We start from the raw sequence: 14,874 nt of genomic DNA, 5'->3' as shown, positions 1-14,874 counted from the left end.
ATTTTCCCTCTGTCATGTGGTTTGGGAATATGAAGTACCAGAAAAAAATACTCTTGTAAAGTAAATGTACTGCATTACTTTATGTTTCTGAACACACAGGAGTCGGTTTGAAGTTTATTGCATCGTCATGAAACAACAGGTCAAATAAAATTAATTCAATAAAAGCTCAAGGTTAATTCACCAACAGTTTCAAGGACTTTCAACCACATGTCCTGGTCATCATCCTGTGCTGTGTAACTCAAGGACACAGGGTTTCTCATCATGTGGCTGGAACATCAGAGAACCTGCAGGGGACATCCTGAGAGCACAGTAAAATGTTTTCAACAAGTTATTTTATGATATAATTTTCTACAGAGTAATTCAAACGAGAGAGAATTGAAAGCAGCAGATTTTCAGTCTGATTAAACCTGAACAAACAAATTTGTTCAAAACAATTTGCTGAAGTAAATTCAGAGAAATGTTGGAGGAAACCGGAGTGAAGGCAAGGTTTGTTGTAAAATAAAGTCCTTCAAAAAAGGATGTTTTGGAAATACAAAAGATTTTTCAAATAAATTTGCATGCACCAATAAATAAATTGTTCACTCAAAATAAAAGTCAATGTCAAATCACACTAATTTGTGATTCACATTATTCATGCTCTTTATCAGTTTGTGAGCATGAACGTAGCCTCAAACATCGAATGTCAACATTTCCTGTGTTTATACATTAGTACTATTTTGTGAGCAGTTTAATAATTTGAGGGCACAAATAATGAATTTATGTGCACAGATTATTTTATTTCTCTATGACACCTGCGAGTCTCCGTAGGTCCAACGTATAGTGAAAGTCAAATAATGAAAATATTTGAATTGCTGTAAGATATGAATAAAGATAAAAATAAATTACAATAATATAAGAGACGTGTGGGAAGGGAGACTACTTTTTTAGTTTCACTTTGTTTTATTACATTTCCACTGTTGATACGTCTTTTAATTAGATTGTTGTAAAATTGCTGATTTTTAAATTCATCAAATGAGGTTTTAATGTTTATATAATTTATGTTTCTGTAAATATCTGGCAGGTCAAACAATTTAAAAAGTGTTTGATTCAAAATCTGCTTTAAAATGTGCTAGATTTACTTCAAATAAATGCCCGTCTCTTATTTTGGTGGGAGGAAATCCGGAAGCACTTTTACGTTGCTGGAATAACATCCGGGTGACAGGGGTTAACGTCGTTCACGTTGAGATGTTGAGTCTCCGGTTGGTTTTTGATTAAAATGCGATAAAACAGCTTCAGGTTCGGGGATTTAAGTTCTGTTTTTTTCCGAATATCCTCGGAGACTCTGCCGGTGTCGGTCCGGGACTCTGAGCAGGTCTGTGGATAAAATCACACGTAACCTCTGGTGCGTCCTGGTAGTTAGCTCACGTTAGCCACTAGCCAGGTTGTATGGAAGTACAAGCACAAGTTAGCATTAGCACGTAGACTGAGTGAATGTGTTCTTTTAACTTCATGTTCAACACTTTGGTCTAAATTATTCTGCAGTTACTTTGCTTATGTTCTTTGGTTGTGATTTGGAAAACACTCTTCACATCTTGTGTCCCCAGATCTCTGATAGAACAGGTTCTAGATGTTGTAGTATCATAATTACACCATGTGTTAAAGTGTGTTACAAGTCTGCCCCCACTCGCAGGGACACCAGTCAGTTCCCTGACTACAGAGGATGCACTTTGTACTAAGACCTGTTGTTAGTTCATGTGTTAAGATCTACCTCCACCTGTGAGGGTGGATGTATTCTATGCAAAGTCCCAAACACATCCTGCACTGTAATTTACAACATATATCATCACCTGGAACACATTACTGGCCTGTTATCGTACAGTACATTGTATTATTCAACATTTTTATCGTTTAGTTTATGAGTTAAGCTTCTTTTTATGACTTGGCAGCTGTAAGACTGAGGTTTATAGAAGCAAATAATCCCCATAAAGATTTTAATATTAATGACTGATACTACTGGGAATCCTGTTGGGGATTAGTCTGGTTTACTGGAATGAACTCGTCTGGGAACCGTTGTTGTATAAACTGAACCGGACTTCTAATACTTCTAATGACATCCGGCCCACAGGTTGGGAACCGCTGCTCTATGTTACACTCAGCTGTCAGTGGGAATATAACTGCGATGGTCTTTGTGGGTTTGTAATTGATCTGTTCTCATGTTCTCTCCTCTGGGCTGTTTCAGGATGATAATGTCTTCATTATGGAGCCTGAGGCCAGTGCTGACGTCACTGTATCAAGGTAAGTTTACACACCTGTTCACTGTCAGAGAGTCAGGTGCAGAATTACTAACAGCAAACAGCAGCAGCAGTAAATGGACAAACAGGAAGAGACCAGAGAACAGCGACTGACTGAATAACGTTAAATAATTGTCTGTTTCCCATAAATAAAGTTGTGCTGACTATCTCACAATCTATGGTGCCAAACAATGAATCTAATAGAGATGCATATTTTTATTTTGTAACCCTTTTACATGAAAACCTCTTTTCTTTAAATTTTAAACGAGTAAATGACTTTCCCTCTCTGCAGCCTCCCAGCATGCCTCTGCCTGGACAGGCCCCCTCCTCTCCAGGACCATGGCCACCCTCAACCAGATGCACCGGCAGGGGAAGCCCAAACCGTCTCCTAAATCTGTTGGTGCAACGTTCAGCCGCCCCCAGCTGAAAGCGGTGATCCTGAAGACCATGATCCGAAAGCCCAAGAAGCCCAACTCTGCGAACAGAAAGTGCGCTCGGGTGCGGCTGTCTAACGGGAAGGAGGCGGTGGTGTTCATCCCCGGGGAGGGACACAACCTGCAGGAGCACAACGTGGTGCTGGTGCAGGGCGGGAGGACGCAGGACCTGCCCGGAGTCAAACTCACCGTGGTCAGAGGCAAATATGACTGTGCTCACGTGGTGAAGAAGAAACATTAGAGTGAGAGACGGACGCTGGTGTGATGCAAATGTTTCAGTGTCACAGCTGGTTAATAAATATGTGTGCTCTTCAAATACACCATCATCTGGGTGACTGTCTCAACGGGGAGGTCAGGCTTTTACAAGAGGAAGGTGAAGACGTCAGATACACTGCATGGCCAAAAATATGTGGACACACAGATCACAGCCACATACGACCGTGTAACATCAGAATCAGAATCTGGTTTATTGCCAAGTGGGTTTTCAACAAACCAGGAATTTGCTTTGGTGTTTTGGTTCATATCAATAAACGAAATAAAAAATAAAAAAAAGAAACATAAACAAAGATAAAACAAGCAAGTAGTGCAGGTCAGATATCTGAAATTTAACAATAAGAAAGTATTTACAATAAAAATGTGGAAAAATATAAATATATACAAATTCTGACATGATTGTGGCTCCATGTTCGTCAGATGGTGAAACCTGTTGCGGGGGTTTGCTCCCATTCTCTGGTGTTGGGTGACAGAGATTCATACGGGACTTATCATATCGCATGGAAATGGATGAAAAACCAAATATATAGACTCCTCCTGTCAGCCAAAGCCAAATGTACTTGATATAGTGTTATGTTATTAATGCACGTGTTTTTTTACCAGTCTGCAGTGTGTTCAGCAGATTAATCAGAGTAACAGACACTGTTTGTAGTCGCTGCTCAATGACATGAACTAAATTCCAGTCACCTCCATATTATGAGGTTGGAGGCAGAATGTCAAGACAGATATCAGTATCTCAAAACCTGGAATAATAAAACCAAAACTATTTACATGGACAGATGTAGAGTAAAATTATTTAGTTTGGGTGAACTTGCCCTTTAAACCTTGAAAATTCCTTATTTGGTGAAAAAAAAGACACAAACGTCTGAGAGAGCTCAAAACTGCAAAGATCTTAAACATGAAGTGATTCTCCTCCCAACATGACTTTTTTTAGTGGCATATCAGCTGGAAATCAAACCAGGGAGGTTGCTACTACCTGGTATGTATGTTAGAGAGATGCGTGGAGTAAATATGGAACACAGCTTTGATTCATGTTAGTTACAATAACACTGATATATTTTTGTGGTGGGAGAAAATGTCAAAATATAAGTAAAAGGAGACAAATTGCCAAATCTGGTGCTTCACAAAAGTAATTTAGATTTCCCTTTTGAAGTTTGCATCAGAACTTTTCCAGAATATTCACAAATGTAAAGTAGGAAACTAAAGTAAATACAAGACTTATGTAAATCCTAATATCACCCTGTAACATCTGATTATAATCATTGATTTGAATCTTAAATTCTTACAACAGCAGTTCTTTAATTTAAGCATGAATGAGACATGACAGTTTTTAACCTGTTAACCTGTCAGTTACACTTCAAGTCTTATGGTGCAACACAAAATATACATTTGCCTGTATGACTAATTTTTAGCAGAAAGAGTGTCAACATGAGCTGCTGTTGCTCCATCAAGGGAAAAATCACATCTTTAAAACTAAAACAACCAGTTTTATGAATTTGTTCTATTTTAAAATAAATAAAATACTCAAAACAAAATCCAAGAAAAATGTTCCCCCGCTCTTAGACCAGTACTGAAAAAAAACCCACTTTGCTCACCTGAATCCTGCTCAGTAGCTGATTCAGTGTTGTTGCAGTAAATCTTCTAACCGTCGGTGGCAGCACTGAGCGAGGAAAACATGTCCGCCATCTTTGATTCTATGGTTTGATTTCAGTGGGATTGTACCGGCACTTTATCGGAGTAAGTTGTGTTTTCGCTCATTTAACTGCGCCTGACATCAACGTGAGTTCACCCGACAGGCCGTTCAGAAGTTCTGCTTTTATTCCCGTGGGTTAATATTTGTAACAGCGGCCTGATTCGACACGTAATTAGTAGTGAACGACAGAGGTGGTGTTTACGCCGGGGCAGCTGTTCGGGACCGCGGTAAGGACACTGACGCCTGCAGCGGAGCTAGCAAACATTAGCCGTTAGTCATTATGGTAAACCAAAGTCAAAACTGTCATCTGGTTCAGGGGGGTTTTCAGGTTTAGGAGCCGGAAAGTTCTTGGGACGTTTTCGGAGTCTTGGTTTGCTTCCCCTCTACAGAAAACAACCGTCGGTAACGGTACGTGTTTATTAAGTGTTTCGGGGAATGTTGATGCTTTAGCTCAGGGTTAACTGCTAACCGTTAGCTTCTCTGACTGGAAGGATCCATTCACAAACCACACAGTCATCCCAGCTAAAGTACATTAATTTAACACCATGTGATACTAACGGGTTCATTAAAGTATAATGCAGCAAGGGGCAGAAGAGCTAACACACAGCTAGAGCTGCATCTAATGATTATTTTCATTATCCATTAGTCTACTGAAATAATCTCGATTAATCGATTTGTGGTTTTGTGCAGAAAATAGTGAAACATGTCAGTCATAATTTCCAACACTTCAAATATCATGTTTTGTTTAATCAACAGACTGAAACCTGAAAGATATCGTTAACGGTTAAGAATTTAAAAAACTAAAGTTTGGTATTTTCTCTTTTAAAAATAAAAATGTTAGTGGACTAATCGCTGCATTTTTAAACAGCTGTGAGAACATAGTGATTAACAGTCAAAGCTCAATTACAGTCACACAGAGCGGAATTTAAACATCTTAAAGCTGCTGTTAAATGTAAACTGTATGTAGTAAATATTTCCTGTGTGTTTACTTGAGGCCTTTTGTTCTGGGTCTGTTTGTCCTGCTTTGGTTCAGGCTCCTTAGTTTAAATGAAGTGAAATCCTATTGCATATAATATTTTTGATGAAATAAAAATAAAGTTTCTATAAAAAAAAATGAAACTTTACATGTGCAGCACCTTTCAACAACAAGGTAATGTTAAAGTGCTTTCCACCAGACATGAAGAGCGTTAAGAAAAGAAACACAGGGCAGTATAGAATTATAAAAATACACATTTTAATAAGGTTCAAATGAGAAAAAAATATAAAAGATTAAATATGAGAAAAAATCATAAGACAGAATAAAAATGACAGTGACGGAGCAAGAACGATGATTAAAACAATGGCAAAAGGAAAAGTCTCAAGCTTTGATTTAAATGAACTGCGTTATGGCAGATCTGAAGTTTTCTGGGAGTTTCTTCGGAGACCTGAACAGCTGACCTGTCCCAGTCTACCTGAGAGCTCTATGGCTCAGAACGGAGCAGGAGATATAAACCATTGAGTGCTTTGTTAACCAACAGATGTGTTTTAAAGTCAGTCCTTCAACACACAAAGCCAGTGTGAAATCTGAGAACTGATGTGGTCTCTTCCTGACTCTGAATCAGCGGCAGCTGAGTGTGTGTGAAGACAGCAGTTGAGCCTACTGAGGATGAATCCATGTTTTTTCTAAATCCTAAAGTAAGATTTCTGACCTGGTTTGTGTGTGTGTGTCTTAAACATTAGCACCTGAAGCTGAGCATCATCTTTTAACCTTTGGCTCCAAAAACAATAGTTATATTTTGTTCAACTGAAGGAAACTTTATTTATGGCTTTATGGGACACCATAGTCGTCCCCTGTTGATATCATTCATATATATTTGGTTGTTTTCTTTTGTCTGAGTAGCATTGAGAAGATGACTGGTCGACTGTCAAAAGCAGCTCTGAGATCCAGAAACACCAAGAGTGAAACTTTGCTGCTGTTTGAGTTTAAGTGACTGTAATTCAGGATCTTGACGAGCAGTTTCTGAGCTGGGGGATACTGGAAGTTCTGACTGGAAAACATCAAAGCCAGAGCCAGCGCCATAAAGAAATGCTTTTCCCAGGTTTGGACGTATTTGACTCATGCTAATTAATTCTGGTTTCTAATGGTTTCTCTTCCAGAGCCGTGAGGAGTCCACCGTCAGGAGCAGAGCATGAGGAGATGAATGGAGTGACAGTGGAAGCAGAAGAAAGAGGAGAGGACTGTCAGCAGCTTCCTGCTCAAGGTCAGAGGTCAACTCTTACACTTTTTATCAATAAATGTCATGTTAAGATTTTACAAGGGCTGAAGCTACTTTTTTGTGTTAAAGCACTATAAATACAAAAAGGTTGCATTGCTGTTTATACAGAGTCATATTAAATATTAAATATCAACTGTTTGATAATAATTGCTGTGACGTGTAAGAAGTGTTTTCTGAGGTCACACTGACTTTGACCTTTGACCCCCAAACTCTAATCAGTTCATCCTTGAGTCCTGATGAAGGTTTCCATCAAGGTGTATCTGAGACATCGTGTCCACCAGAACGGACACGATGTCGGAACCTGACAACAATATGGCCGCCGGCGACAGTTAGCGCGGAGGAATAACAAATGTGAATCTGTCCAGTGGCTTTATATTGATGATCGTTTGAGATGTTAATGTCAGTGTCACTTCCTGCAGGAGAGACGAGTCCCGACACCGAGGCGCCGCCTGCACCAGAGGAATCTGCAGGAAAACAAAGCAGCCGTCAGTCAAAACGCCGTCACCGCTGCTCAGTATGCAGCAGGGAGTTTTCCCGCCCATCTCGTCTGGCGGACCACCTGGCCACGCACACAGGCGAAAAACCTCACAGCTGCAACATATGTGGGAAGCGCTTCACAAAGAAGATAAACGTGACGGTGCATCAGCGGATTCACACCGGTGAGAAGCCGTACTCCTGTCCGGACTGCGGGGTCAGCTACGCCCAGCTGGGCTGCCTGCGGAGGCACCGCATCCAGCACGCCGCCGAGAAGCCCCACCAGTGCTCGGTGTGCGGGCGAGGATTCGCCGAGCGGCGGCATCTCGTACAGCACGAGCGGACGCACACCGGAGAGAGGCCGTTCTCCTGCCCGCTGTGCCCCAAACGCTTCGCCTCCAGGTCGGGCCTCAGCGACCACCAGAAGACCCACAGAGTGGAGAACGTGCACTGCTGCTCCTTCTGTGAGAAGGTCTTCTCCACGCCGTCGGCCCTCAGGGATCACGTGAGGCTCCACACGGGACAGAAGCTCCACCCCTGCTCGCTGTGCAGCAAGAGCTTCAACCGGCCGGGCCTGCTGAGGAAACACCTGCAGAAACACGCCGAGGAGAAACGAGTGACCGCGGCTGAAGACGCTGCGAGCAGCGTGAGTGACGTGTCTCTCACCTTGACCTGAGCCCAAGGTGTCTTCGTTACACTGTGGCTCTGGGGGGTGGGAACTGTTTTTCTACACAGCACGTAGAATAATTGTTTTCCAATCTGCTGAAGTGTTGTGTTGGTGGTTGAGCGGAGGTGTTGGGTGGAGAACAGGTGTGAGGTTTTCATGTTGCTTGCTCTGGCGTCAGGGAAGAGTGAAAAGGAGATGATCTCAAATCCACACAAGTTACACACAGATGCTCTAAACAGGAGCCACTGACGTGACGTACGGGGGGGTGGGGGGTTCCTCTGCTTCCAGTTGAACAGTCAGTCTAATGGCCGTGTGGTTTCTCTGTGACCTCAGAGATTAGAAGAAATGAATCTGTTAGTTAATTAGTTAACGACGCTCAGTTCTAAAACATACGTGCTAATGAAGTCGATGTTTACTAAAGAAAACACCTCAGAGCTTCTGTAGCATGTGACTGTAGTATTTGAAACTGTAATAACCCGTCTCCACCTAATGATCACACATCGTCTTCAGGAGGAAAATCCTACTCGCTGCCCCGTGTGCCGCAAAGAGTTCTCCACCGCCGAGAAGCTGCAGCAGCACAAGCAGCTCCACCAGGGGGGGCTGCAGTTCGTCTGCGACATCTGCGGCCGGGGTTATACCAGAGCGTCGCGGCTCAAGGAGCACATGAGGTGTCACACCGGAGAGCGACCGTACCAGTGCCACGTCTGCAAGAAGCGCTTCTCCCTGCAGCGAGTGTTCAGGAAGCACCAGCAGATCCACTGCAGGGAGGGCCACGCCCCCGCCACGCCCCCGGACCACAGCTCAACGCCGTCAGGAGGCGACCACCAGGTGAGTGATCATCTGATCATAGAACTGAAACAATTAGTCAATTAAGCAATTAGTCGATCAACAGAAAATGAATCTGCAACTATTCAGAGAATTCGCTGGTTCCAGCTTTTTTATGTTTTATGTTAAACTGAAGAACTTTAGATTGTTGCTTCCCGCCCGTTTCCAGTCACGGTTTCCTGCTGAGGTTTACAACAGCAGCAGGTGATGACTCGGCTGGAGAAAAAGAAAACCAGAGAAATCAAATGAAGCTGCTTCTTTATTTAATGGGTATGAATGAGTTGAATATGAATCCCAGGTTTAATATGTGCAGAGGAACGAGGCTCACTGCTGCTTTCTTACAGCTCAGTGACAGCAGCCTGGACGGGATGTCAGCAGGTACTGACGGTCTGAACGAGCTGAAGGTCGAGCACGGAGAGGACGTGGTGCGTTCACTGCCTGGTAAGAAACTCTGAACATGCAGTGAGTCAGGAACTTTCTGTGTCGCACAGAAACACACACGTCAAAAGACTGAAACCGTCAGAATCACATTGACATCACAGAGCATCTCGACTGGAGGGATTTATAACGGTGGTCACTTCACTCTCTCAGTCACAGCACATTTAAAACCTGATAAACCAGAGACCAGAGAGGATTTACAATCACTTTCTCCTTTTTTAAGGCTCAGTTTCTGAATACAGGCTGTGTGCATTTCTCTGTGGACTGAGGCTTTGATACTTTCACAGTATTAATATAGAACCTAGACCTGAGCTATAATCACACTACACATGGACAGAGACCTTTAGACTCGAGGAGCTTTAAAGAGGAAATCAAACATCTGAGCTGAAATCAGCTCTAACATCCATCATGATTAGTCCTGCTCATCCTGGGTTTCATTCCTCTCTTCTTCTCTTTCATTCTCTCCATCAGACAGCAAGAATCTCCACATCTGCTCCGTCTGCGGGAAGAGCTACTCGAGGCCGTCCAGACTCAGAGAGCACTTCAAGATCCACGCCACGGAGAAGCTGCACCGCTGCTCGGTGTGCGGGAAGTCCTTCACCACCACCACCAACCTGAGGGCGCACGAGAAGATCCACATGGCCGACAAGCCCCACCCCTGCAGCATCTGCCCCAAGAGCTTCCTGAGGCCCTGCCTGCTCCGCAAACACATGAGGATCCACATCAGGGACGGACTCATCGCAGACCCCGCCGACAAGGTGAGACCATGGTCCTGAGACATCAAGTCACACAGCGGAATAAACTGATTTGTTTCTTTTCGATAGAAATAAATCAGGATTCCCTCAGTGCTCTACAACAGATGTGAGTTCTCTGTTCGTCTGCTGAAGCATGTGAAGAGAGGATGTGATGTGTTTCAGGAGTTCTGGCTCAACATGCAGACTGTGGAGGAGGAGAGAGAGGAGAAGGGAGGGCTGATGATGAAGGAGGAGGAGGAGGAAAGTCTGGACGAGCAGGTAAGAACTAAAGCTGCGAGCACCAGCTGCTGCCTTCAAGTGAAGCTGGTTAGTTTGTGTCTTTTTTTTTTTTTTTTTTAAAGTATATTTTTTGGGCTTTTATGCCTTTAATGGATAGCACAGTGGAGAGTGACAGGAAACGGGGAGGCAGAGAGAGGGGGAATGACATGCAGTGAAAGGCCGTCCGATGCAGGATTCGAACCGGGGCCGACTGCAGCGAGGACTGTAGCCTCTACACATGGGGCGCCTGCTTAAACCACTACGCTACACGACGCCCCTAGTTTGTGTCTTTTAAACAGGAAGTGGAGTGCAGAGTATGCTCGTGCTGCGTTCAGGTCAAGATTTAGATGTTTACTATTTTAAAAATTGTTTCCATGTGTGTGGGATTCCTCCTCTGTTGCTCTCCCTCAGGTTTCTTCCATTTTATCTGTTAAATGTTTGAGGAGTTTTTCCTCATATGATTTACTCTCTGAGGGTATTTCCTCCGGTTCTCCAGTATCTCTTTAATGGACTTTCCAAAGGTTGATATCACATGACGCCCAGTTGTTTATATCCCAGTGTTCACATCTGTCTCAGCTGCTTCTGTAATGACGCCCCTTTTTCACCCTCTTTGACCAGATGCTGAAAAACTGAAATTCTCCAAAACAAACTTCCTTGATGGTGATGAAGTGAAATGTGTTGACCAGAGTCTGAGCTTCATCAACAATAGAGCAGTGTATGAGTGAAATACATGTTTAATAGAAGCTTAACATGAGATTTTGTAATATCACTGAGTGGAAGCGTCGTCCGCCACTCTGCTTTAACCAGCTTTTAGAGACCTGCTTCGACGCCTTCCAGCTCCGGCTCTGACTCACGTACCATCTCACAAGAGTATGAAACGGAAAGTGGAGAGTCGACAGAGTCTAACAACATCTGAAGCAGATTTCTACTCTGTGTTCTCACAGAGATATTAACAGGAACACCCGTCCTCCTCACAGGGTTGAGGGTCTCAGGACAGAGGGTGCTGAATGCTGCTCAGATCTTTCGGTCCTTTGAGGCACATTTCAGTTCTACATATAAAACCTGGCTTGACAACAGCTGTATAACTGAGGGGTTAAAATATTGTGCATTGACAGTATAGATCTATAATCCTTAAATTTGGGTTTACAACCTTGAAAATTGGACTTTAGCTGGGGAGAGGCTTCATGTGTGTTTGATTCTTTTATCATATTAAACTTAGAACTTTCAAGTTCAAGACTTCTGAAGTTCAGTTTTTAACGTCTTTGAGCGTCTGGTTTAAAAATGCTAAAATCATTTAGACCATTAGACGTGGTTGAAAGCTCTGGGAAATGTCAGGCAGCTGCTCAAAGACATCTGCTGAGACATGAAGGAGTTTTATTCTTCTATTAAACTGTCTAATGATCCTCCAGGACTCGGAAGACATTTTCACCACCGTGCAGTCCTGCATCCCCAAATCCATACCTCTACTTGGTAACTATGGCGACCACAACAGTTTGCTGGTGAAGGAGGACGACAGTGGGGAAGGAGACGTCAGTGGTTTGATAAACTCTGATGGAGAGGAAGAAGACTGGAAACCAGTGGTCATCGGTACATCACAGAACATCACATTCATTTCATTTACTTTATTAACTTCTACGACCTGCTGCACTTATTCATTCATCTTACTTTATTCCTTTATTAACTCACATTATTTCACTTCACTTTCTCACTGACGTCGCTTCTTCCTGCCCTTACCTGACTCCACCTACTTTTTGTGTTGGTTCATTTTTATATATATATACGTTATATATTGTCCTCAATCCTTCAGGTTGAGCTGAGGAATAACTCTCTCTCTCTCCTCTGTCAGAAGCCGATGGCCGCTCAGAGGTGCAGGTAGACGGTGGCGGCGACGGTAAAAGCAAACACTGCTGTCCCGTGTGCGGTCGAGACTGTTTCAAAGCGTCAGCTCTGCAGAAACACCTGAGGATCCACTCCGGCGAGCGTCCGTTCCAGTGCCCCACCTGCAGGAAGAGCTTCACCCAGCAGGTCCACATGACGGAGCACCAGAGAATCCACACTGGAGAGAAGCCCTACACCTGCAACGACTGCGGCAAGAGCTTCACCTTCTCCAGCGCCCTGCGCCGACACCAGCGGCTGCACACCGACGCCCGGCCGTACCAGTGCTCCGTCTGCCAGAAGACCTTCAAACAGCAGAGCTCACTCAAGAGCCACCAGCTGACACACTCGGGAGTCCGATACCAGTGTCCGGTCTGCAGCAAGAGCTTCAGCCGCGCCCTCGAGCTCACCTACCACGTGGATGTGCACTCAGAGGCCCGGCCGTACTTCTGCAACATCTGCAAGAAGAACTTGAGCGGCGCCAGGATCTTCCGCAACCACATGAAGAAACACGAGTCTCAGAACTCGCCGCTACCGCTGATGTCACCGCCACGAGACGGACCGTTGTCAGACTGAAACCACCGGACAGACACTGACCCACAGAGCCGAGTTCAGTCAGTTCATCACGTCAGTTCCGAGAGAAACTGAACGACTTTAAAGGCTTTAAAGGGATAGTTCAACATTTTAGTTCAATGTCAAGAGTCAAGTTCAAACCTGGAGGCAGGATGTGGTTATCCTAGCTTAGCATAAAGACTGGACACAGGGAGAAACAGGGAGCCTGGCTCTGCCAGCAGAAGTGTGAACAGTTTGTTTGTCGCTTTAGACGTGTTGGCAGGTGTGTTTGTGTGTTTTGGACAGAGCTAGCAGACTTCTTCAATATTCTCTGATTTAAAAGCAGCAGGTAGATCATGAAGCTGCGTCTTCTCTGGTCCCCTGACGCAACATTCAATATATGATAATATATAATGATAATGTAATAATAAATATATATAATATATCATTTTCTCGTCCCACATATTTCAGAAATGGATCTGGAAGAAATGTCACTTATAAACAGATGTTGGTGTTTGTTGACGATATGAAGGTCAGAGGTCAGCCACAGAGCCACGCCCCCCCCCCGCAGCCTGCAGGGGTTCAGTGCCTTGCTCAAGGACACTTTGTAAGGTTGATCAGTCAACCCAAAGACGGTTTGCGTTTACCCACGAGGCCGTTCTGCTGCTACTGAGTGTGTGAGTGTTTCTATCACTAACCCTGTAGGAACCAAAGGGACTGAACATGTCTGAGTTACTGACAGTTTTTTTATTAGGAATCACTGAAACTCAATAAAGTCACTCAGACAAAACTCCTTCATCGAGTCTCTTACATCAGCTGAGATGATTTCAGATCAAAGATTATCCTGTGACGTGTCTTTGACTTTCAGATGAACAGCTGACGTGGACCTGGAGGTCCGATCACACTGAGTCAATGTCCTTCAGCGGTCCAGATCCTGCTCCTCGTTTTCTTATGATCATCTGGTTCCATCACCATCGTCATCATCAGTTTCACTTTCAGGCATCAACAAGGTCTCAGTCTAAACTGACAACAGGCCTGGATCATATGGAAGCCCATTCCTGCTGAAAATATATGTAAATATACTGCACATCAGTCAGGTTTTATTGTTGTGGCTGATGATGTGAATCCGTGTTTTAAGAGTTTATTCTGAATCGTTGGGAATTTGATTTGAAACTTTGTAGTTTCAATTATTTTCCACGACTTCATGGTTTGAAGAAAACACAGATCAGTCACAACATTAAAACCAGTCACCTGTTTATAATGTGAGTTATTATATATATATATATATATATTTTTTTTTTTTTTTTAAATAGTAATTGTAAATTGAAATTGTGAGATTAAGTCACCACAATTCAAACTGCAACAGTTATGAGAAAGTTAATTCTTGACCTTTGAAACAAGTTAAGAAAACAATAATAAAAACTTTATTATATTATTTATTGTACAACACATTTTAAAAATGGAGAGATGAAGTCAAGTTAGAGAGGGAGGAGAAACAATACGCTTCAATATTAATAAGGACAATTAGACAGAAGACGTAAAAACAATTAAGAGACAACATCAGATCAAGTCACTGCCTCGTCTCCTCAGGAAGGTCGTTCCACGGTCGACGATCACCTTTAGGTTTTAGACTCGACTTTGGAACGACCAGAAGAGCCCCACCCACCCAGTCTGACCATGAAGTCCACATGGTCACTTCCTGTGTGTGTCCACTTCCTGGTCCTGATCTGCTTCATCCACCAGACTTCAGGAGTCTGTCTGGAAGAAATATTAATAATGAAGCAAGTAAGTCCTGAGTCAGAGAATGTAAAGAACATTCACACAGTGCTGGCTGGTAAATAAACAACATGATTTGGTTTTTGTCTGAATTAAAAACGATTAATTAATTATTGATTAATTAATAATTGATTAGTTGTTGGATTAAATCCTCAGATGTGAATGTTTGTGGATTTTCTTTGTTTCAGTTTGATAGAAAATAATGTGAATATTTACGGATTCCATCAGTTTCTATCTTTGCTTTTAGTGTCGAGTCTCGCGAGTTCATTAAACCTTCCACAAACATCCTGATGGTGTTCTCACGTCTGTCCTGAAGGTGGCAGCAGAGA

The 14,874-nt window shown here is 43.2% G+C and overlaps 2 protein-coding genes across 7 annotated transcripts; both read left to right on the top strand.

Annotated features, from left to right (window-relative positions):
* The first annotated feature begins 1,174 nt into the window (after nt 1-1,174).
* On the top strand, nt 1,175-3,024 carry mrps12 (mitochondrial ribosomal protein S12). 2 transcript variants are annotated; one of them, XM_056381438.1, is made up of 3 exons: nt 1,175-1,351; nt 2,219-2,274; nt 2,563-3,024. In XM_056381438.1, exons 2-3 carry the CDS (start codon nt 2,220-2,222, stop codon nt 2,943-2,945), a joined length of 438 nt encoding a protein of 145 aa, XP_056237413.1. In that variant the 5' UTR covers nt 1,175-1,351; nt 2,219; the 3' UTR covers nt 2,946-3,024. The 2 variants fall into 2 exon arrangements, with proteins under 2 accessions (XP_056237413.1, XP_056237414.1); XM_056381439.1 differs by having other exon boundaries at nt 1,175-1,381.
* Nucleotides 3,025-3,166: 142 nt separating this feature from the next.
* On the top strand, nt 3,167-13,217 carry LOC130172609 (zinc finger protein 184-like). 5 transcript variants are annotated; one of them, XM_056381435.1, is made up of 10 exons: nt 4,721-4,897; nt 4,999-5,078; nt 6,807-6,910; nt 7,345-8,045; nt 8,577-8,894; nt 9,236-9,332; nt 9,801-10,087; nt 10,247-10,342; nt 11,752-11,929; nt 12,189-13,217. In XM_056381435.1, exons 3-10 carry the CDS (start codon nt 6,847-6,849, stop codon nt 12,791-12,793), a joined length of 2,346 nt encoding a protein of 781 aa, XP_056237410.1. In that variant the 5' UTR covers nt 4,721-4,897; nt 4,999-5,078; nt 6,807-6,846; the 3' UTR covers nt 12,794-13,217. The 5 variants fall into 5 exon arrangements, with proteins under 5 accessions (XP_056237411.1, XP_056237410.1, XP_056237409.1 ...); XM_056381434.1 differs by having other exon boundaries at nt 4,987-5,078; XM_056381436.1 differs by lacking the exons at nt 4,721-4,897; nt 4,999-5,078 and adding an exon at nt 3,167-4,714.
* Nucleotides 13,218-14,874: the final 1,657 nt, after the last annotated feature.

Source organism: Seriola aureovittata, chromosome 7 (genome assembly GCF_021018895.1).
Source record: "Seriola aureovittata isolate HTS-2021-v1 ecotype China chromosome 7, ASM2101889v1, whole genome shotgun sequence".
Lineage (NCBI taxonomy): Eukaryota > Metazoa > Chordata > Actinopteri > Carangiformes > Carangidae > Seriola > Seriola aureovittata.
The sequence above is the reverse complement of the archived record's forward strand: the minus strand, read 5'-3'. Positions and strand labels throughout refer to the sequence as shown.